This window comes from Rana temporaria, chromosome 4 (genome assembly GCF_905171775.1).
Source record: "Rana temporaria chromosome 4, aRanTem1.1, whole genome shotgun sequence".
Taxonomy (NCBI): Eukaryota; Metazoa; Chordata; class Amphibia; order Anura; family Ranidae; genus Rana; species Rana temporaria.
In genome coordinates, this window is record NC_053492.1 from 338951256 (window position 1) to 338975702 (window position 24447).

Below are 24447 nucleotides of genomic sequence, written 5' to 3' on the forward strand. Positions count from 1 at the left end.
TACGCCTGACCTTGGCAGGGACCTCAACTTCGTCATCGGTGCTATCGGTCATGGAGCTGCTGTCGTCTACAGGAGCCTGAATCTGACAGATGAGTGACTTCCTCTTCACTATCTGTCATGCTCAGAAACGTGTAGGCCTCTTCACTGGTGTACCTTCGATTTGCCATTTTGGGCTCAAAATTTACTGGTACACTAGTAACATTCACAGGTAAAAAAGTACCTAGGCTGTCAGCAACGCTGTCAGAAACGCTACCAAAAAAACGGTTAGCGATCGCAGGGGTCAGGCCTGGGTCTGCGAGCGCTGCAGTTATGTGTTTAGTGTTTTGTAAGTGACAGTGATCGATCGATACTGCACTTGGGTGGGCTGGACTGGGTGGAGGGGCAAAACGCTGGGCTGATCCCGCTTAACACTGCGTTTTTAGGAACCCTAAACTGCTGGGGACGCTAGTATAGATCTTATCAGATATTGATCCGTTCAGATAATATACCACTAAGGGAGGTGTATGCTGCGTGCGTGGGTGTTAGCACTACTGGCACTAATCTGACGCTGCCTGGGGCGACGCAAACGCTATCTGACACTAAAACCTAACTGATATTACCCGCCGGGTGATCAGGGGATTAAACCTTTATTGGGTAATAAATGGCGGGTGCCCCGACGCTATAAAAAGCAAACTAACCAGCGTCACCCGCAACACTTATAAGGTGATCACTGGTGAAAGGGTTAACTAGGGGGCAATCAGGTGGTTAAAATCTTTATTATTAGGTAGTATATGGGGGTACCTGAGACTATAAAAACCTGACGGTGAACCTAAATAACTAACCACGACACTAATACGGCGATCAGAAAAGAGATCACTGGCGACAGGGGGTGAAAGCGTTACCTGGCGATCAAGGGATTAAACCTTTATTAGGGGGGGGTACACTACACCTAAAGGGGTGAAGTGTACTAATATCCCTGACACTTTTTGCAGTCACAAATGACACCAAATGCTGTGATCAGTAAAAAAAAATTAACACAGCAAACGGTGACACTGTGACTGGGGGTGCAGAGGGTGATGAGCATTTTTTTTCGTGTGCCTACGTGTCCTGTTGAGCACTTACTCTGAGATGTCTTCCTCTCCTCGGCGCCGGACGAAAAGACCGCCACGAGGAGAGTGACATCACTTCCTCTGCTTCTGTTTACATTTACAGAAGCAAAGGAAGAAGCTGATTCACCAGGAGCGATAGTGAGGGGGTGGCCACGAATCGGTATATATACGGCCATCTGCCTGCCCGAGCCATTCTGGCGACGTATACTGTCGTGCGGTGGTCGTCAAGTGGTTAAGGAAGTGTTTAATTAAATAGAGGCAAAAAAATCCTTGGATGCTATGACAAAATATCTTTTGGGGAAGATTATCTACAACCAGCCAGGAGTTTTAATTTGGGGAATATATTCTAAGAGCTCAAGTACCTTTGTTATTATTCTCAAAAAAGTGTCAAAAACTCTTGGCCCCATGCTTTGAGACAGTATGATTATTTTAAGTCATTCCTTCCGGAAGTATAGTTTTGAAGCTGCCTCAGTTGCTAGGAACTTTTTAGGGCACATTTTACTTACATGTATACAATCTAGAACAGCCTTTTTCAACCAGGCTGCCTTGGCAAAATGGCTAAAAATTGTCTCAAATTGCACAAAAACAAGCTGGAAGGTGGATCAAGCCTGCCTTTTTGTTTTTTTTTAATTGTGCAGCATTACCACTTTGGGCACTCTTCGGGCCATCTACTAGCATTAAAGCAACTGATGAGGTTATTGGTTGATAAGCATCGGGCACCGGAAGATGGCCTTGTTTGTTCCTCCCCTGTCCCTCTCTGTCAGTACTGAGGTCACATTATTGCATATTAATATGGCTCACAAAGTTCCACACATACCAGGAGTAAGTACAGGAGGCAGACAGTCATGGAGAAACGCCTTTGCCTTCTGATCTACAGTTGCATCTACTGGAGCATACTCCGTCAGCTTCTTCATCAGTGAGTGAACCTTCTCTATAAATGCATTTCTTCGTGGATCCTCCTTGAAAGTAACAGGATATCACTGTATCAGTACAGCATATAAGAATTCACCCCAGCTTATCAAGACATCTCAAAATAACAGTTACAATAAGGTACAAAACCAAGCATTCCTACCAAAACCATTTGAACAATGTTTAACCCCTTTCACATGGGGTGGATCCATCTGAGCGTAATCTGCCTGCTCAGTGGGAGATCTCTCCGCTGATCCAGGCTGAGCAGGCGGATGACAGGTCTGTGTCTGCGCTGCTTTGCAGAGCGAACTAGGACAGAGCCCGCTTTCCTCTATGGGGCGGCCATATGGAAACAGAATGCATGTATCCAGCTGGACGGATGGCGAACGTATCGCCATATGTCTGTTTTCAGCGGATCGGATGCCCGGCGGGTGTCAGTGGACACATGTTCACTGACATCCACTGCCCCATAGCAGACAACGGGTGGCCGATCGGGTCCACCAGAAAAACGGACAGGTTTACCCGATTGGTCTGCTGGTGTGAAAGGGGCCTGATAGGTAAAGAACCCAGATTTATTTAGTTTAAAGGTAACAATATGTAGAAAAAAAAACCTGTATTGTTGATTACGATGAAATGATTTCATCAGGCACCGTGTTACTGATACATAAATAGTCAGGTTGAAAAAAGACAAGTCCATCTAGTTGAACCAATAAAAAAAAAGTAGAAAATCAATCAATCAATCATACAATCCTATGTGCAAAATCCTTCACTCACAGTTGATCCAGAGTAAGGATGAGCTCCTGCGTGTTCGCACAGTCCATGTGCAGAGCCCGCCAGGAAGTCAGCACCGAACTGCGCTAATCACAGGCAGGGAGACATTGTCCCGATGCCTGGCTGCAGAGAACGGAAAATGTCTCCCTGCCTGTGATTAGCGCAGCGCTGACCTCCTGGCGGGCTCTGCACGTGGAGAGTGCGAACACGCCGGAGCTCATCCTTAATCCAGAGGAAGGCGAAAAACCCCAGCAAAGCATGATCCAATTTGCCACAGCAGGTGAAGAAATTCCTTGCTGATCCCACGAGAAGCAATCGGATTTTCCCTGGATCAACTTTACCCATAAATGTCAATACACAGTTATATTATTTACAATAAGAAAATAATCCAGGTCCTTTGTAAAGCAATCTACTAAGCTGACCAGAACCTCCTCTGGAGGGAGTCTATTCCACATTTTCATAGCTTTTACTGTGATGAAAATTTTCTGTATTTGGAGATGAAACCTCTAAACATTAATGCCACGTACACACGATCGGTTTGTCTGATGAAAACCGTCTGGTGGACCGTTTTCATCAGACTAACCGATCGTGTGTGGGCCCCATCGGTTTTTTTATCCATTGGTTAAAAAACTAGGAACTTGTTTTAAAATTATCTGATCGTTAACTAACCTATAGGAAAAAAACGATCGTCTGTAGGCACGTCCATCGGTTAAAAATCCACGTATGCTCAGACCAAATTAGGGATAGCACATTCATCACGCTGTAACAGACAGAAAAGCGTGAATCGTCTTTTACTAACACAAAATCAGCTAAAGCAGCCCCAAGGGTGGCGCCATTGGATTTGAACTTCCCCTTTATAGTGCCGTCGTACGTGGTTTACGTGACCGCGTTCTGACACAATCGTTTTTAACCGATGGTATGTAGGCACGACTGATCATCAGTCAGCTTCATCGGATAACTGATGAAAAAAATCCATCAGTCCGTTTTCATCGCATGGACCGATCGTGTGTACAGGGCATAAGAATGCCACCTTGTCCTCTGTGATGATGTTCTAGAGAATAACCCAAAGGCGTGTTTTTTTACCGCAATTTTGCACAGGTCAAAAGGTCACCAATGTAAAAAGCTGAAAAATGCCTGTAATCTGCCCAAAATTAAGCTCATGGTTTTTTTTTGAGCTTCAGGCTTTTTGCTTCAGTCTACAAAATGCTCAGATGTGAACAGGGGCAATTTAAATGGTTTTGAATGGGATTTTGCTTGTTGGGTGTTTTTCGGGCATTTTTTGGGCAGAAAAAAGAAAACAAGATATAAAAGGAAGCGGCCTTTCTAGAATAGACCGATAAGATGGGGGAACTAATCTTTTCTCTGTTTTTCTATAGGAGGAGATAAGGGGGGGGCGGGAGGAGAGCAGAGTAAAGGGGGGGTTGAAAATGGCTAACTGGGAGCCAGGACTTAGGCTTCGGTTTTTTCAGCCCCCCTCCCAATAGTGAGGGGGAGGGGGAAGGATGGCAGGATCAGAGCCACACCTCAAAACAAGAGAACCAGTGATGTAGGTGGTAGATGGGACCACTAATGGTTCTGAGGCCAAGAATGGGCCAAAGGGGGGAGGGAGGAGGGAGGATGGGGGATGGGAGGAGGGAGGGGAATTATGGGGAGCTACCGCAGGATAGAAAGGCAAAAGCCTATGGTAGACAGGGTGAAAGTGAACAGGTCGACAAAAAAAAAAAAAAAAGTGTGAGGATGCGATGACAGCAATTAAGTTTATGACGTATAATGTCAGAGGATTAAATACTCCTACCAAGAGGCACAAGATTTTAAAAGAGCTTAAACGGTACAGAGCAAAGGTAGTCTTCTTAGAGGAGACTCACCTGACCCTGGAATCAAATGTCAAACTATTTTCCCCTGATTTCCCGATATGTTATTATGGGGATACCATTTCAAATAGAGCAAGGGGAGTGGCAATAGAATTTGCAAAGGGGGTTCGGTTCACATTGGAGGCAAGGATGACGGATATAGAAGAAAGATTTCTCTTCCTAAAAGGTAAATTGGATGAGATGAAATGTACTTTGGTAAACATCTATGCCCCCAATGTGAGCCCAATTAAATATTTTAGCAAAATCATGGGAAAACTGGAGGACTTCAGGGCAGGGTATATGATCTTGATGGGAGATTTGAACTTCTGTATGGATCTGGAAGTTGAAAGTACGTCCCGGGTACAGGGGACAAACAACGCACCGCTAAGAAAGATAAAAAAAAAAAAAAAAAATGCATAGTAGCCAGATGGTGGACATATGGAGGATACTGCACCCAAAATTGCGGGATTATACGTTCTACTACCCTGTACACAGTGCTCTAAACTGAGGAGGATGAGAATACTCACGAGTTAACACGTAACGCACTTAAAATATGGGGACATGTTGCACAAACAAATAGATAAGGATTATAATTCACCTCTCCTAGAGTTAAAGGAAAATGAATATTTTGCACCAGGAAAAAAAACAGAGGGTGGGAACTGGATAAAAAAAGAAAAAAGCACAGCTAAGGGATATAATAAAAAAAAAGGGAAAATTACACCATTGCAGGAATTAAAACACAATGAGGAATTAATGGTAAATCGATGAGTGGAGATATCGACAGTTGTGCCATTTTGTCCAAAATTTACCCCAACCATTAAGGTCAGGGGAACAGCTTACATCATTGGAAAGGTTATGTATTATGGATAAATCTAAAGACATTAAATCAAGGCTCTATAAAATATTACTGGCAGTGGACAAACTGGAGATGCCCCCATTCATCAAAAAATGGGAACGGGAGTTAGGAACACAGAAGGATAATATCACAGTAGGAAAAAATTTAAAACTGACCCACTCCTCGACCGTGGACAATAGGACCGCAGAAACGAATTATAAGTGTATAGCAGGCTGGTAAGCAACACCAGATAAAGTGAGCAAATTCAAAGAGGGACAGTCGGCTGACTGTTGGCGGGGCTGCAAGACTACGGGCACAATGGCCCACCTATGGTGGAACTGCCCAAAAGTTAAAAAAAATTGGGAGAAATTTTTAGGTTTGATAAAAGGTATTACCAAGAGGGAGATAAAAAATGATCCATGGATAGTACTTTTTCATGGAGGCAAAAAGAAGCGGCGAAACCCTACAAAGAATCCCTGATACCACATTTGTTAAACGCAGCTAAAAGGTTGATCCCAAAAAAATGGCAGGAGGTGGAGTTCCCATCTATATGGGAGTGGATCGACTCAGTAGAAGAGACGTATGCTATGGAAGGTTTGAAGAACAGTATCGAGGAGGGAAAAACAGGATATAAAGATAAATGGGAACATTGGAAGGAATTTAAGAAAACTTGGAGCTACGCGGAAAACTTAAGGGCCTAGACCTGAACAGGGGTCAGAGTAGGAAGGAATAATAACGTATGGATGCAAGAATCGAAATCAGAATGTAGCAGGGGGCGGGAGGTGGGGGGAGGATGAGCGTTAAAACAGGGATTTTTCTTAAATGTTGGTATATGGTCATTTATTTGATATTTTTTATACTTTGGAATTGCATTGGAGTAATTACAACCAGAAGAAAAGGAAAAGTAAAAAGGGGAGGGGAAAAAACCCCACAAATAATGTGAAACCGTAGCAGAGATGATATAAGCAAATAAACTAAGTAAGTCTCTTGTTTTTGGTGGAGTCTGAAGTGGTTTTAAAAAAAAAACAAAAAAAAAAACAAGGGAGGGTCATTGGTGCTGTCCTGAAAGACTCAAAAAAATACTGCTACCGGTAAGTCTAACTAAGTTTTTCTCACCTTGTCTTTCATGACAGCACCTGGAGATAGGCGAGTACTTACTCTTAGGGTGGGACCACCGCCTGCAGAACTTTCCTGCCAAACGATTGCTCTGCTGCCGAGAACAGGTCCATCCTATAGTTATGAGTGAAGGTGGAAAAACTTGTCCATGTGGCCACCTTCCAGATTCGCCCTGGTGAAACTCCAGCTCGTTCCGCCCAGAACGTTGCTACAGCTCAAGTTAAATGGGCCACTATCCCTGCGGGAGGTTCTACTTCCAAAAGCCCTATATGGTTTGTTAAATAACCATCCAAATCCACCTTCCAATTGTACTTTTACATTTCCCCCGAAAACAAAACAAACTGAGAATTGGATTTTTTTAACTCTATTGTTACCTCTAGATATCGTAAAACACATCTCTTTATGTCCAGACAATGAAATTCTCTCTTTAGGGCATGTTAGGAACAGACAGAATGTTGGTATCTCTTGGGATCTGTGAAAAAGTGAAGCAGCCTTTGGCAATAACCATGGGTCTGTCCACTACCCGGTCTGGAAAAACGGTCAAGAACAGCTCAAATGATAGATCATGCCTGTAGATCGCTGACCCTTCTAGCTAAGGTGACTGCTACCAGCAGTGTCAGCTTTAATGACCAAAACTTAATTGTAGCTTCTTCTGGTGGTTTAAAAGGTCTAGGTCGTCAGCCCCTGCAGAACCACCAATAAATCCCATTTGGGGAAAAAACTTAAAAGGGCACCAGCCTAGCCCTAGCTAGTGCCTTAAAAAAAATCTAATGAATAAAAAGGGTCTAGAGATAACCTTCTCTCTGGAAAAACTGACAGTGAAGCTACCTGAACTTTTAAAAAAGGTACTGGCTGCCAACCCCTTCTCCATTCCATCATTGAGAAATTCTAAAACTGAAAGGCCCTCCTGCGGAGAGTAATTTTGTGAAGCACACCGGGAATTTAACCTTTTTTAGGTTTTAAAATAAATGGCCCTTGTGACCACCTTCCTGCTATTTAAAGTGGAGTTCCACCCATAAATATAACCTTACATCAGTAGTTTTAAAAAAAATGTCATTAGTCCTTTACGGAATTTTTTTTTTTTTTTTTAGATGCCTTCAAAGTGTTGTTGCTAGGCAGAATAGTATATCTTCCCACTTCCTGCACCTAGGTGCTTAATGCTTCCTAACCTACACCGCACAGACTCCTGGGAATGTAGTGGGTGTAACTTTCCAGGAGTCTGTGCACTCCCCGGTCTCAAAGAATCATGTGACTTGGACAGCACAGGTGCTGAAACCTGATCTGACACTGCTTGTGCAGCACTGAGCATGTGCGAGATCTGCAAGGCTGAAATCCAGGAAGTCATACAGTCTGGCTTCATGATGCCCACACTTAAGATGGCCCCAGTCAATTTATATTTTATAAAGTGTCTAAATGCTGTAACAACCTAACAAAACGGACCTTAGTTTACAGACTAACTTTACTAGAATACATTAAGCTTGTGTATTACAGGGGTATTTATATTTAAAAAGTGAAATTGTGGCCGGAACTCCGCTTTAACAGGGTACAAGAGAAACCTTCAGACAAACCCTTTCTCCTCAGGATTTGCTCCAATAGCCAGACTGCCAGTCTGATATGACCTACATCTGGATGCAAAAGAGCACCCTGAGTCAGCAGGTCCCTTCGAACTGAAAGCAAACAATTGGGCTCTTGAAAAAGTGGATATTACCGCGCTTATCAGGGGGGGGGGGAGAGAGGGGGAAGGGAGGTGAGGAGGGGTGGGGGTAAAGCTGCGGCACCGAAAGGTGTATCAAACCATACGTAATGATAATGGGGAAGGTAGTGCTGCGCTAATAGGTGGTGGATGGACAGGTGAATGGACAAGTGAGGGAAGGAAATGGAAGATGGTATAACTGTGATTAGGAACAGTGTAACCAAAATGGCATAAACATAAAAGTAAAAGTGATCAGTGAACAATAACAATACTAGTGCAAATCATATAACTCCACAGGTTCCTCTTGATGTGATGAAATACACTATAAATAAAGTGATGGATGGTGCAAAAAATTATGTGTAACACAACACCCAAATAACTGTGATGGGTAACGGTAATAAGCTGGTGATAAACAGTCCATAAACAAGGCTTGAGCAATGTCAGCAAAAAATATAAATAATATTTTAAAAGTCCAAAAATAGGAGAAAGTGCTAGTGTAGGTCCGCAATGTGAAGTGAAAGGGGGATGGGTATCCAGTGATCCTTTTAAGATGAATGAGGATGTCCCCTTACCTTACTGCTGTAAGGTAACAGCATATAGATCCAACCACATTAAATGGTTATCCAAATGGGCTCTGATCCAGAAAAGACAGGTCCTCCTTGGAAGTCTCGTCCCAGGTTGGTCAGTATCTCGCCCCAGAGAAATAAAGCATCGATAGTGTGATACCGTTTTATAAAACTTTAATTCTCATAGGTAATAAACAAGGGTACTCACATGGTTTAAAATACAATTAGGCATGTAAAAAGAGGGGCAGTCGGTCGCCAACGTCACCTCCGATACCTCTCAGTGGACTCATGCGCATTCGTCACTATCATGTGACTTCCTCAGGACTCCTGTAGAACTCAAAACCAAGCCATCTTGGGCCAATACGGGGCTACCAGAATTAGGGTAGTTTTTTCTCCCTGTAGTTTCTTCAGCACTAAAGGGATCATTTGCACAGGAGAAAAGACTTAACACAACCGTAAGGTCCACTGCTAAAACAGTGCGTCCAGACCCGCCGCTTGGTCCTGCCTGTTCAGAGAAAATTAGATGGGTTCTTTTGCATTGGTTTGTGATGCAAAAAGGTCGACCTGGGGAGCCCCCTATCTGCCTACTATCCTCTGAAAAACATTCAGACTTATGCTCCATTCGGACCCTAGTACCCTTCTTCTGCTTAAGAAGTCCGCTATCTGATATAGACTGCCCTTCAGGTGCACTGCTGTTAAGGATACCAAGTTATCCTCTGCCCAAGTCAGATTCTGTAGGGCCAAGTTTAGAAGACATCGGTTGTGCCCCCTTGTTTTGAGATGTAGGCAACTGCTGTGGCATTGTCTGAAAACACCTGGATGTGTTGCCCCCCAAATATCTGTTTGAAGGCCCACAGCCCCAGGAAAATGGCCCTTAGTTCCGTCCAGTTGGAGGATCTCCTGGATTCCTCTACTCTCCAGGACCCTTGGGCCATCTGGCTTTCTAGATGTGCACCCCTCCCCCAGGAAATCGCATACGTTCACGAACGTAAGTGCGCCCGACGCAGGCTACGACTGGTGCGCGCAAGTTGTACGTCCAGCGGAAAGTTAAGACTCATAAAGCAGGTGTAACTCAGCAGCAGACATGCAAAGGTCTGCACCAGGGAACTCAAGCCGTTCGTGATATGTATCTGTCTGTCGCTCAGACCTTCATTTGCATGGGGTCACGCCTCATTTGCATGGCTCACGCCCACTTCCACTTACGCCGACTTATGCCTTGGAAACCCAGCGCGTTCCTGAGATCTATGTAGGCTAGAAAACACCCTGCGGGAAAAAGCTTCCTCGCCAAATAAACCTTGTCTTTACAACAAAAAAAAAATTGTATCGAATGGACCTGCTTAAGATCTTTGAGTTCAGTATTAACCTGAACTTTCCCTGAAGGCTTCTTTACTAGAAAAACATGTGAACAACACCCTAGTCCTTCCTCTTCCCAAGAAGAAATTCCTGCAAAAGTGATGTTATTGCCAAAGATTTTTCTTGACCACTGGGAGCTGCGTCGAGATGGCGGGTTTTCCAAGAACTCCAGTGCGTAGGCCTCTGAGATTACTTTGAGGACAAACGCACTGGATGTCGCCCCCTCCCACTGTGGGAGAAAAGACTGCAGACTGTCACTGGGTCTTTTTGTGTTGGCTGTGGCAGTTCTCCCTCGGCCCCTCTGGGAACGCCAAGATCCCCTTTGTCCTGTTTCCTTTGAGTCCCGGGTCTGGTGAAAAGGACGAATACATTTCTTCGGTTGCGGTTTAAACCTTCTTTTTGGCTGGAAAGGCTTTTTTCTTATCTTCTGTTCTGTCCAGAACAGCATCAAGGTCCAGACCAAACACCAGATCCCCCTCAAAGGGTAGGCCACACAGCTTTGACTTAGAGGCTTAATCGCCTGACCAGATCTTCACCCACAAAGCTCTTTTTGCTGAATTAATCAAAGCCGAAGATCTTGCGGTCACCCTCACTGACTCTGCCGAGGCATCTGCCATGTAACCTACTGCCTTCTGTAGGACTGGCAGAGTCTCCAGCAGATCTTTGCGCAAGGTCTCTGCCTCAATATGGCCCTTTAGCTGCTCTAACCAGTGTTCTAAATTCCTGGCTACCACCGTTTACGCCATTGTTGGTTTTATATTGACTACTGTTTAACAAAAAATCAGCCCTCTTGTCCATAGTGTCCTTCAAGACCCCATGTCCTCGAAGGCTAAAACGGTGTTCCGCGATACCTGCGTCAAATATAGGTCTCTTATTCCAAACTTGCGTGCCATCTTCATCAAAAGGAAAACGCCTTTTAAGTAACCTGGAAAAAAGGGGGGTCTCTCTGGGTCTTTCCACTCCCTTTTTATTGCCTCCGTCAACACTTTGTGCAACACACAATGTTTGACCTTATCCATACCCTTATACATTTTGTTGTGTAAGGACAATTGGACCTTATCCTCCTCGATATTTAGGGTAGTATGTATGGTCTTCAATAGGTCATCCACTTCTTCCAAGGACAACCTTAAACAGAAGGAAGAAACATCTTTTTTTTTCGCTTTCCCTTTCTTCTGACCCTGAAGACATACTTCTCTCCTCCTCCTTCTCACTAACCACTCTCCGAGTATCAGAGGATGCGTAGGGGCTGGATGTAGAATCATCCATGGATTGTGCAACCGGACATTTATCTAAATAAAGGGGAAGGACTGGAAAGTGTCTTCCAACTTCTTCTGAAATGACGTGAGCATCTCACTAGGTTTGGCAGAGGGTGCTTTAGTAGAAGTCTCCTCTCTGACCAAATCTGCTATGCAGGACCTGCACAAAGGTTTGGTCCAAGAATCCCTAAGGGAAGCCTTACATGAGGCACAGCGCTTCTTGGGGGAGGGGAAACGCGTTTTGTCTTTTCTTTAGTCTTTGCCTGAAAAAACACCAAGCAGACAAAATATACCATAAATAAATCCTGCAGATTTAGATCTCCTGCCCAGCAGATCCATAAACAGTGATACAATATAGAATACAATGCATTAACAACACATTACATATCAAGGCGGCGCTACCTAAAAACATATATCTATATATATTTTCTAATAAATAAACACTATATCTGAAAAAGTGAAGGTGAAGGTCATTAACGGGTAAGAAACAGACAAGAGACCGTGTTCAAAGAAAAGCAAAAGAGATCTCAACGGCTTGAAATGCTCATCCCCTTCCACCAGAACCACCACTCGTGAAGATAATTTGGGGTCTAAATACACCCCTGTTGTAATTGCTCTTACCAAAAGGTACTGTATACAGCGTTATGACCTCAAAAATGCCTCTCCACTTCTCCAGGTTCAAAAGGGTACATAAACGCATCCAGCGACTGGTGCTCAAATATAGAGGTAAAAAAAGCAACAATAGAGTGATACCGTATAAACTTTTTATTTAAAACCTCTCCCCTTTTAAATTGCACTTACAATATATAAAAAATTCAAGGGCAATACATCACATCACGTTGGTGCAGCGGGAGCATATCAGGGCGATGTTTCTGTACCTCCGTAGTCCAGCCAAACCACCAAACACACTTCCGTGTATCGCGATCTGCGTAATGACCTCACCCAACAGCTACTACAACCAACCTAGACGCCTTTCATCGGTCATCGACATCATCTGTGAGCGTGGTTTAGTAGCGTTCACTATCATGTTTATATGGGGCTTTACGCATAGCCAATCAACTAAGGGAGAGGTGGACATCGGCCCTGATATCTCCTATTAACTCATATATGGCTAAACAACAGTTATACCTTTACATACCCATATTGGAGAAACTTAGAACTGCAGTCAGCACATTCTCATAATGTTAACTCAGCAAAAACTAAGCTCATAACTTAATCTAATTTGCATATTATGCAGAACTGACTGAATGGGATATCAAATATTAACGAAATACATAAATACCAACAACCAGAGATACAATATACCCCACAACATCACTGCTGTAAATCACACTTCCCCATAGATGTTACCTGAGGAGTGTGATGCAGGCTCCCTCCCCATAAGGGGAGGAAGGGAGGGAAAACAAACATAGCCCAGGTCTAGTTAACAGAGGCCACTGCCTCTCCTAGATGGGTCTAGCTGGTGATTGTGGCTCCTACTCCCGCCACCGGTTCCACTGGCTTCATCTCTCCCAGGGTTCCGGCAGACGTCCCACAGCCTTTTTATTTAAAATTTTCACGGCCCAGCAGAGCGTCATTCCTAGTCGGGGTCTCAATGAACTGGACCATAAAACTGTCTTGTAATAGGTTTATAATGTTTTTGCCCTTAAACTGTCCCAACAGTGCCATTACTCCAGTTAATTTACGGGTAGGTAAAATCCCCCATTATCATCACTGTCCCAGCCCTTGTAGCCCTTTCCATCTGTGCAAGGAGCTCAGTCTCCACCTCCTCTTTAACACTGGGAAGTCTATAACAAACTCCAACGATAGCCATTGTAGTACGCACACCCATACGCGTTGAGATCACTTCCCACATAGAGACAAACACCACCCCCCCTCCGATACAATTTAGACAAATGCAATATAACTGAACATATTACCATAGCCATATCTGATCTCTTCAAACACAATTAAACAGTTTTCTAGTCTGTGATGGACCCCGGTACACAAGAAGAGTATGTCCATCATATAAGGTTCCCTTGCCCAGTAACAGAACACAAGATCCCGCAAACCACCCAGTCACTATTAGGGACACAGTGTAGGCTATATTGTAGGATGGTGAAAATCATAAAAACACTTTTTTTTTTTTAACTCAGAGAACTTACAGTGGCAGAAATTATTATTTGATCCCCTGCAGATTTTGTAAATTTGCACACTTAAAGAAATTAAGGGTCTATAATTTTTATCATTGGTGTATTTTAAATGACACAGACAAAATATCATCCAAAAATCCAGAAAAAAACAATACAAATGTTATAAATTAAGTTGTAGTTCGTTGAGTTAAATTATTATTTGATCCGCAAGTAAAACATGACTTAGTACATGCTGGAGAAACCCTTATTGGCAAGCACAGAGGCAAGACGTTTCTTGCAGTTGGTTACCAGGCCAGGTTAACGTGCTCGGATAAGGGGTCTGGTGTGGATTTTTGGGGGAACTCCACGCCATTTTTTAAAAAAAAATTGGGGTCGAGTTCCCCTTAAAATCCACACCAGACCTGAAGGGTCTGGAATGGATATTTGGGGGAAACCCCACGTCTTTTTTTTTAATCGACGGCGGGGTTCCCCTTAATATCCATACCAGACTTGAAGGGCCCGGTAATTGAATTTGGGGGAACCCCTTGCTTTTTTTTTATGAATGAATCCTCTCTGAATTGCCGGGAGCCGACAATTCATTATAGCCGCAAGTCCGGTTTTAAATGACTTTTTTTCTTTCAGAAATGACACTTTGTGCAGGGACAGTTCTAAGTACTGGAAACATGCACTATTTCACATGCTAACTTCACACCCCCCCCTAGGTACAAAATTTAAAGGAATAGTCAAAGTGCAGATTTAAATCCAATTGAGAATCTGTGGCAAGACTTGAAAATTGCTGTTGACAGACATTCTCCATCCAATCTGACAGAACTTGAGCTATTTTGCAAAGAAGAATGGGCAAAAATGTCACTCTCTAGATCAGTGGTTCTCTACCTTTCTAGTGCCGTGACCCCTTGCTAAATTTCTCAAGTTGTAGGGACCCCTAACAGTAAAAAAGTAATTTGCGCCCCCTAGCCCATGGACATTTTGCGCTGCCTGAGTCCCTTCCACTTGTACAATATTAAAACCCCTTATGGCACATTTTAGGATGTATCACTCTTTCTCTTTGTTCTCCTTTCTTTTCCTTTTATCTCTCCCTATCCCAATTTCTTTTTTTTTTCCCATCCCTCTTTCTAGCTGTCTTTCTTGTTCTTTCTCTTAGGCCTCCTCCTACACATGACCGTTTTCCTCGACAAAATCCAGTAAGAAAAATGTTGGCAGAGCATTTTTGCCGAGGAAAACGGTCGTGTGTATGTTCTTCGTCGAGAAAACTGTTGTGGATCTCGACAAAAACATGTTCTCTTTTTTATTGTCGTGTTTCTCGTTGGGCCGGTTTACGACGAGAAACACGTTAGTGTGTATGCTTAGAAACGCACGCATGCTCAGAATAAAGTATGAGATGGGAGCGCACCTTCGGTAAAAGTAGCGTTCGTAATGGGGATAGCACATTTGTCACGCTGTAACAGACTGAATAGTGTGACTCAGCTCGGGTGAAACTGAACAGGAGAGAGGGGCCAGGATCACAGAAAAGGGACCCGAGCAGAGGAGGATCTTTGTTGCTCTGTGCAAATCCACTGCAACAGAGCAGGCAAGTATAATATGTTTTTTTTGCTATAAAAATAAAAAACTATTTTAGTATCACTTTAAGCTGCGTAGGTTTTTTTTCACTGTCAGGGCGGTTGGGATGTGGAACTCTCTTCCACAATTGTTACATAGTTACAGTCAGGTTGAAAAAAGACACAAGTCCATCAAGTTCAACCATAAGAAATAAAATAATGATATCGTACAATCACATATACCCAATTCTATACCCACAGTTGATCCAGAGGAAGACAAAAAACCCCAGCAAAGCATGATCCAATTTGCTACAGCCGGGGAAAAACATCCTTCCTGATCCCCCATGAGGCAATCGGATATTCCCCGGATCAACTTTACCTATAAAATGTTAGTACACAGTTATATTATGTACATTTAGGAAAGTATCCAGGCCTTTCTTAAAGCACTTTACTGAGCTGGCCAGAACCACCTCTGCAGGGAGTCTATTCCACATTTTCACAGCTCTTAATGTAAAGACACCTTTCTGTATTTGGAGGTGAAATCTCTTTTCCTCTAGATGTAAAGAGTGCCCCCCTTGTCCTCAGTGTTAACCGTAAAGTGAAAAACTCAACACCAAGTTCACTATATGGACCCCTTATATATTTGTACATGTTGATTATATCTCCCCTTAATCTCCTCTTCTCAAGAGTGAATAAATTCAGTTCCTCTAATCTTTCCTCATAGCTGAACTCATCCATGCCTCTTATTAGTTTGGTTGCCCTTCTCTGCACTTTCTCCAGTTCCCCAATATCCTTCTTGAGAACTGGAGCCCAAAACTGAACTGCATATTCCAGATGAGGTCTTAATGATTTGTACAGGGGCAAAATAATATCTCTCTCTCTGGAGTCCATACCTCTCTTAATACAAGAAAGGACTTTGCTCGCTTTGGAAACCACAGCTTGGCATTGCATGCCATTATTGAGCTTATGATCTACCAAAACCCCCAGATCCTTCACTACAGATCCCTCCAGTTGTACTCCCCCTAGTATGTATGATGCATGCATAATCTTAGCCCCCAAGTGCATATCTTTACATTTATCAACATGTTGGCTTTGGCAGGAAGCAGGGATAGTTTTAAGAGACTCTTGGACGTGCATCTTGGCAAAAACAATATACGGGGTATGGGAAATAAATTTTTCTCCACACAGAATGGACAGTTGTCTTTATTCAACCTCACCAACTATGTAACTACGTTTTCATCGAATATTTTACAATACATGGCACAGTCTATTGGCCCCTCAATGCGGCAAAATTGGTCTGTACCTTTAGCACACCAAAGCATAGTTTTCAGTTCTGTGATTGCCTGTATGGATAGTGGGCCAAATCCACAAAGCAGATGCGCCGACTTAACTCGAGATTTCTAATTTTACTCCGCGCGTATCTTTGCGCCCGATCCTCAAAACGAAAAATCCGGTTTTTCCGTCCTTCCTAAAATAATTACTCCGGCGCATCCTCTGACGCAAATTACGATAGTCACGCCGCTTTATTTGATAGGCAAAGATGCAAATGAGGGAGATAGGGCGATCCTCAAAATTAAGTGTGTGCGCCGTAGATTACGCCCTGTGCGCCGTAGATTACGCCCTGTGCGCACCTGTTAGTTTCCTGGAGCAAAATTAGACTTTATAAAAGCAGCCCTAATTTTACACCGGCCCTGTAAAGGTCTGCTGAAGCAACACCATTGAGGAAGAGCTCACAACACATGTTTGTTGGACTTCAATCTGACTGCCAAAATGCCCGGCCCATCCATGATTATAACGGCACTCGCCACTTTACAGGCGCAGAGAAGGAGGAGGGCACGGAGGAGGAGGAGGGCACAAGAGAGGGTATACCGCCCACTGTATACTGCTTCTGAGGTCTTTGGCAACTTCCGATTTAACCAGGGAGCCATCCTGGAATTAACCAGGATCCTGCAGGATGATCAACACCCCAACCCAACGATCCCATGCCCTGCCACCTCACATCAAAGTAATGGCAACCCTGCATTTTCTTGCCACTGGGTCTTTCCAAAGAACATGTGGAGGTCTGGCTGGGATGGTACAGTCCTCGATGAGCAGGTGTGTGCACCAGGTTGTCCCTGCAATACTGAGACGCATGGGCAGTCAATTTGAAAAGCCCACCCAGGAGGACCAGCGAATGAAGATCATGGCGGACTTTTATCAGATTGCCCGATTCCCACGGACCATCGGGGCCAATGACTGTACCCATGTGGCACTACAGCCCCCCCATGATACAGAGCACCTGTTCAGGAATCGCAAAAACTGGCATTCCATAAATGTCCAGGTAATCGTAGATGCCCATGGCCTCATCTGGCATGTCTGTGCCAAATTTCCGGGTTCGTGCCATGACAGCTATATATTCCGGCAGACCAACATATCACGTGAATTGGAGCTGAACCTGTATGGAGACAGCTGGCTGGTTGGTGAGTGACATGGGTGTCAGGTATGACTGTCCCCCCCCATGATGCAGACATCACAAGGGGCACATGCATGACTAATATACTCCTGTCTTTTCCCTTCCAGGTGACTCTGGATATGCCCTGGGACCACACGATGACCCCTTTCAGGAACCCCCAAACCCCAGGAGAGCAACGCTACAACGAGGCTCATATTCGCACCCGGGCAGTGGTGGAACGCACATTTGGGCTGCTGAAGTCCCGCTTCAGATGCCTGGATAAGTCTGGGGGGGTACACTGTTGTATTCCCCAGACTTTGTGTGCCAAATAATCGGGGCTTGTTGTATTCTTCACAACTTTGCCATGAGAAGGGGACTGGAGATTAACTTACGTGCTGACCTGACCCCCCACCCAGGCAATCCCCCCCTAGCCCACTCTACCCGGTCTACTGAGGGCACAGTAGCCAGGAGACGCCTCGCAGAAGGCATCTTTTCACAGTAAATGCCCATAAATCATGTCACAATGATAATATTTGTTTTCACTGGAAACGCACATGAATTATGTCACAATGAGAATGTTGCTTTGCACAGTAAACGCACATGAATAATAATGACACCTTGAGAATGTTTTTGGCTCTGGAAACGCACATGAATTATGTCACAATGAGAATGCATGAATGCACACCACTGTGGTCCCTAGCACAGACACATCACATGCACATCGAATTGGATTAGATCCAAGTACCCACCCCCCCCCCTTTGGTACTTGGGAGCAGTAACGCCACGCCACGGCTCCAATTATGTCACTGTGCATTCATACACCATTCAGGAACCTGGGATCACTTCTCCCTGGTCCTGGGGATCCCTTCTCCACCAAAACTGAGGGTGACACCCTTATTTTGTCAGGAATGCCACCCCCCCACATTCACACATCATTCACACACATAAACCAAATCATAAGTACAGTATAATAAACAAAATTATAAAAACAAAAAAAATTAAAAAAAGTACCCCTGCAATTTAAGTCCGGCGGCGAGTGCTCCGTCTGGGCTGCCCATGGGCAGGGGCACGGCCACCTGGAGGATCTTCACGGGGGGGGGGGAGCAGGGGAGGGAGTATCTTCATGGGGGGGAGCAGGGGAGGGAGTATCTTCATGGGGGGGGGGGAGCAGCCTCCCCTGGTGTCTGACCTCCGGCTGGCCTGCCCTCCAAGGCCAATGCTATCCTGTTCAGGCAGACAGTGATGGCAGCCGTATTGGCCTGGCCAGCCCGGGTGTTGTCCTGCACAGCCCGGGTGAGGGCAGTCACCTTCTGGGCCACGCCTGTTGTGGCGGTATGCAGGGACCACAAACAGGTGATGACACCCAATGAATTGGTGGCCACATCACTGAGTGACCCCCTCATTAAATCCAGGCTGTGCTCCATCTTGGCCATAGTTTTTTTTTATGTCACCCAGACTGCGGGTCTGCTGGGCATTGTCCCTCAGCAGACTGGCCGGCATATGCTCAGACCCCCCCCTGGTCTCCTGGGTCGCCAACCTGCCTGCCCCCGAGGCTTGTGGCTAGGGAGGAGGGGATAGAGTAACCCTTGTGGGTTGCGGCATGTTAGAGTAGGAGTGGGAGGGGCTACCCCTGATGGTGGCCTGACTGGTGGCAGCCTCTGGGGTAGCCTCTGGGGGAGCCTCAAGGGTATCGTCAAATGTCATGAGATCAGTGGCAATAATGATTTCCCGGCCAATCTGGAGATCTTCTTCCTCCTCCCCCTCAGCCTCCTCATGAGGGGAGGTTTGGCCACTCCCCTCCCCTGGGGACTCCTCAGCAGCCTCCTGTCTTTGGGGTGGTGCAGCAGCCTGGCCTGATGGCCCAGCAATCTCCTGGTCATCTGTGGAAGACACCAAACAATCACAGGTTTGAGGATCCACACACTTGGCACATGTTCCCTTCCCCCACCCACACATGCTAATCACCAAATAGAAAAAGAAAAACCTTACCTGGCCTCACAGGAACATCAGACTGATAACCAGGCAGGCCCACCACCTGCTCTGGCTCGAAACACCGGGCCACTGCCCATTCCTCCTCAGTCAGCCGGATGGGGCATGGTCCCCCTCCTCCAGTGCCCCTCCTATGCGCAGTGAGCTTGGCCACCTTATTGCGGACCACGCTCCTCAGATCATTGATCTTTTTCTTAATGCCAGCGGGGGTCCTCGTCTCCCCTCCCCCCGCCGCATTTATGTGATCTGTAATTTTGGCATAGATCCTCTTCCTTTGGGACGGGGAGGTGTTCCGGCTATCAGGCCCATGTAAATATATTCCATATTGGATGATATACCTGGCAAGGATTTGCTTTTCAACATGCAAAAAATTCAGCTTCCTGCGTTTGGGAGCCATCACAAACACCACACAGCAACAAGAAAACAAACAGGACAAACACACAAAAATACACACCAAACAAATACACAAAAATACACACACAAGCAGACAGCTACTACAAAGTCAAAAACAAACACACAAACACCAAACACTAAATCCAAGCAGAAAAAAAAAAATATAAACTTAGCAGAAACAATCAAACAAAAAATACACTTATCAGAAACAAACAACAACTACTATCTACTACTCCTCCAACACTTCTCTATCACACACAACTTACCAACAAACACTGACAAACTAAGAGCAGAAGCAAATTGCTCATGGAAGGGAACACAGGGAAATACTTTTGCAAGTGAAGTGTGTTTGACTGGGGCTAGTTAAGCACAGGGCGATCCTCAAACTAAGTACACTTGGCCTTTTACCTATCTCACTGATTGCGCCCAGCAAAGTTCTGCACATGCGCAGTGAGCAGCAGATTCGTGCGCGCATGCGCAGTACGGCCGGACCTTCATTTGCATGGGGTCACGGCTCATTACAATGAAGCACGCCCACTTCCTTCCCACTTGCCATAACCCCGCCTTACGCCTCCGAATTTAGGTTACGGCTGGCGCAATTTTGAGCGCAAATGCGCTGTGGATACGGCACTTACGACACCAACTTAGGGCGCTGTAACTTAAATGACATAAGTTTAAAAAAAACTTAATTTGCGCGACTGGCTGTGGATTTGGCCCAGTGTTCTTAAGGTCATAGTCAGCCCTTTTCTTCCTGCAAACACGGCAAGTCGAGTTGATGCCAAAGAGCTCAATTTTGGTCTCATCTGACCACAGCACTTTCTCTCAATCCTTCCGAGTCATTTAGACGTTCACTCGCAAACTTCAGATGGGCCTTGTGATGAAAGTCACTTTGGGCAGGGGCCCGTGGAACCCAGAATCCCCTGGGGAGGTTGGGAAACCCTTGTTTCAGCTCCCCATGCACTTATGTCTAAGTAACCCTGTGTCTCTTATAGGCGCACAGGGTGACCAAGAAATCTAGTCTGCTCTGTACTAATCAAAGTCACTGTACAACCACACTGGAATGTTGTGCAATTTATAGTATATTGTCTCCTTTTGTTGTGTACTCTTTGCTGGGTCGTTTGGGGTGTGGTTGTATTGCATTGTTCTATTGTGTCTGTCTGCCTTGGGAGAAAAAACAAAGTTACTTACCGGTAACGTTCTTTCCCATAGTCTTTCAGGACAGCCACCTGAGAGACCTTGGCTCCTCCCCTCTGTAGGAAACACCGCGCCAGCCTTCTATAAATTTCCTCCTCCCCTGCTGGCTCCTCAGTTCTTTAAAGAGCACCCTACTGCCTTCAATTCCTTCCAGTTGGATGATCTCATCCGTTCCTCTTTTTTCCATGTCCCCTGTGTTATTTGGGAGCCTAGATGCGCTCCCCAACCTGTGCCACTTGCATCTGTGGTCAGGATCTTGGAAATGGGAAGTGTCCAAAGTCGACCTTGGTTTACATTTTCCTTTGTCCTCCACCACCACCACAGGGTTCTTTTTACTTTTGTTGGTATAATAACCTGGGTGTCCAAGGACTCTTGCTTGTGGTCCCATGTTTTTAGTAAAAACATCTGTAGTGGACGGAAATGTAAGGGTGCCCATTGTACCGCTGGGATTGCAGATGTTAATAGCCCCAGGGTTGACATCACTTTCCTGATGGTGCATGATAAAGTTTGTTTGTAGTGTACTTATCTCCTTTTGTATTTTTGCTATCTTCTCTTTGGGCAGGAATATTTTTTGTTGGACCGTGTCCAGTACATATCCCTGATATATTAATTGTTGTGTCGGTTGTAGATTGGACTTTTCCACGTTTACTAACCAACCTAGATCTTTTAGAAATATTTGCGTGATCTCGAGATTCCTCCGTAATTTTTCTGGAGTTTCTGCGAACAGTAGTAAGTCGTCTTAAAGCGGTAGTTCACCCTGACCCACATGATTTTACCATCGAGACAGGCATTGTAGCGCGAGCTACAGTATGCCTGTCCCGATTTTTTTAACCCCGTACTCACCTCGTAGTCGTCCATCGTAGATTTCGGCTCCCGCGGGGAATGGGCGTGCCTATGGAGAGGGAGGATGATTGACGGCCGGCCCTGGCACGTCACTCTCCCCGAAGACAGCCGGAGTAGGTCTCGGCTCTTCACGGCGCGTGCGCACAGGCTATGCGCACGCGTCGTGAAGACCAAGCCTATTTCGGCTATTTCCGGAGAAGCGTGACGCGCCAGAGCCGGCCGTCAATCATCCTCCGTCTCCAGAGGCACGCCCATTCCCCGGTATCTTCGATGGACGACTACAAGGTGAGTATGGGGGGAAAAAATTCGGGACAGGCATACTGTAGCTCGCGCTACAGTGCCTGATTTAAAGGTAAAAGAAAAATTTTTTTTTTTTTTCCTGTCGATAGGGTGAACCCCAGCTTTAAGTATGCAATGATCAATATGCCTTGGACTCGCAAGGGTGCCAAGGCTTCTGCCAGAATCTATGTAAAGATTCTGGGTAAAGAGGAAAGGCCGAAGGGCAAGGCTCGGAACTGTAGGTGTCTGGTCTTGTCTTTGGTTTCTATTGCCAGTCTTAGAAATTTTGGGCAATTTTTGTGTATTGGGACATGCAGATATGCGTCCTTTAAATCTAGGGAAACCAGAAAACAATTTGGTGGTAGTAGGGCCTTGACTGAATAAATTGAGTCCATTCTGAACCGTTTGTAGGTTATGGACACATTCAGGGGTCTGAGGTTTAGGATTGGTCTGACCTTCCCGGTGGGTTTTACTACTCCGAACATATGGGAGTAGAACCCTAATCCCCTTTCCTCCTTTGGCACCTCTATCTCTACTTCCTGCCTCCTGAGATCCTCTATGGCTCTCATTAAGCCGTCGGCTTTCCTCTTGTTTTTTGGGAGCTTGGTTGCGTAAAATCAGTTTGGGGGTGGTTTTGAGAACTCCAGGTGGTATCCATCCCTTATCGTTCTCAAAATGTAGTGATTGGAAGTTATTTTTTCCCATTGTGGTAGGAAGGCCCCCAGTCTTCCTCCTACCTTGATCACTTTGTCACTTTTTGTCATAGGTTTGTTCAGGAGGACGAAAAAACGCTCCTCCTTTACCTTTCCCTTTCGGGACCCAAGGTCTTTTTTGGTTGTCTACCTTGGGAGTAGTGTAACGAGGACCTCTGGGGATCCAAGTTGCACTTTTCTGCCTCTTTTTGTTTTGTTGTGGCAGATTCCAGGGTGCTTTGCGTTTCAGCGGAAATGCCTTCTTTTTGTCCGCTGTCCGATTTAGCACCTTCTCCAACCCTGGCCCGAATAGCAAATCCCCTGTGAATGGGATGCCACATAGTTTGGTTTTAGACACGCAGTCCCCCTGCCATGTCTTTAACCATAAGGCCCGTCTTGTGGAGTTAGCTAGTGCGGATGATCTGGCCGCCATGCGCACTAGTTTTGCTGAGGCATCTGCAATATAGGCTATAACTCGCAGTAGTGTGGGAAAAGAGGATAGTATATGCTCTTGCGCAGTTCCTTCCTCGATATGAGTCCAACTTATTTAGCCAAAACTCCATATTTCTCGCCACAACTGTGACTGCCATTGCTGGTTTTAAACTTCCCAGCGTGGAGTCCCATGACTTTTTAAGTAATGAGTCAATCCTTTTATCCATAGACTCGGATAGGATACCCATGTCTTCGAATGCCAAATCTGTGTGCCTTGACACCTGTGAGAAGGCGGCATCTAGTTTGGGTACTTTGTTCCATATTGATGCTGGATCGTCTGAAAATGGAAACCGTCTTTTTAAGGTATTAGAAAAGAATGGCTTTCTTTCAGGGTCCTGCCACTCTTTTTTAATTGCTTCGATTAATACGTCGTGAACCGGAAAATTCTTCTTTTCCTGTTCCCCTAATCCCTCATACATCTGATCATGTAGGGATAGGGTCTTTTTCTCTGTTGGTATACCTAATGTGGTATAAATGGCTCCCAGGAGATGATCTACATCCTCCAGTGAGAGTTTGTACCGGGACGGCTTCCTGGAATCTCCTTCCTGAGCCTCCTCGTCCGACTCTTGGGAACCAGACACTGCGTTCTCAGGTTCCTCGTCCGCCTCCTCTGTAGGAGTGTTTGACGGGCCTGCACGGGTGGAAGGTATTTTAACTGCCGTTGGGGCTGAAGGAGAAGCTGACTGAAGCTGCTGGAATCCTTCAAAGAAGGTTTTAAAGGAATCAAAGGTACTGGTTAGTTCTTTAACTGATGATGCTAGCAACGTGTGCTCAGTATTATGTTCCTGTACTAACTGCTTAATACAGTCACTACAAATTGCTTTTCTCCAAGAATCTCTAAGTGTCGCTTTACAAGATGGACACTTCCTTTCTGAACTGTGAGTGGTTTTACTTTTGTCTGTTTTCTGGAATTACATAAAAAAATACTCCCCAGTTAAATACCAACAACTTGTACCTGCTTACGGCAGGTGCGCAGTGCCTACATGTGGGCTTACCTCACTAGGGGCCCCATGCATTACCCTCTGACACT

At 45.2% G+C, this 24447-nt stretch overlaps 1 protein-coding gene across 1 annotated transcript in view; it reads right to left on the reverse strand.

Moving 5' to 3' along the window:
* The window catches only part of RIOX1 (ribosomal oxygenase 1), a 178822-nt gene that overhangs the window by 51051 nt on the left and 103324 nt on the right, over window positions 1–24447 (reverse strand). The window contains exon 11 of the mRNA XM_040350758.1: window positions 1906–2047. Within this exon, the coding sequence (XP_040206692.1) occupies window positions 1906–2047 (142 nt within the window). The remainder of the gene's footprint in view (window positions 1–1905; window positions 2048–24447) is intronic.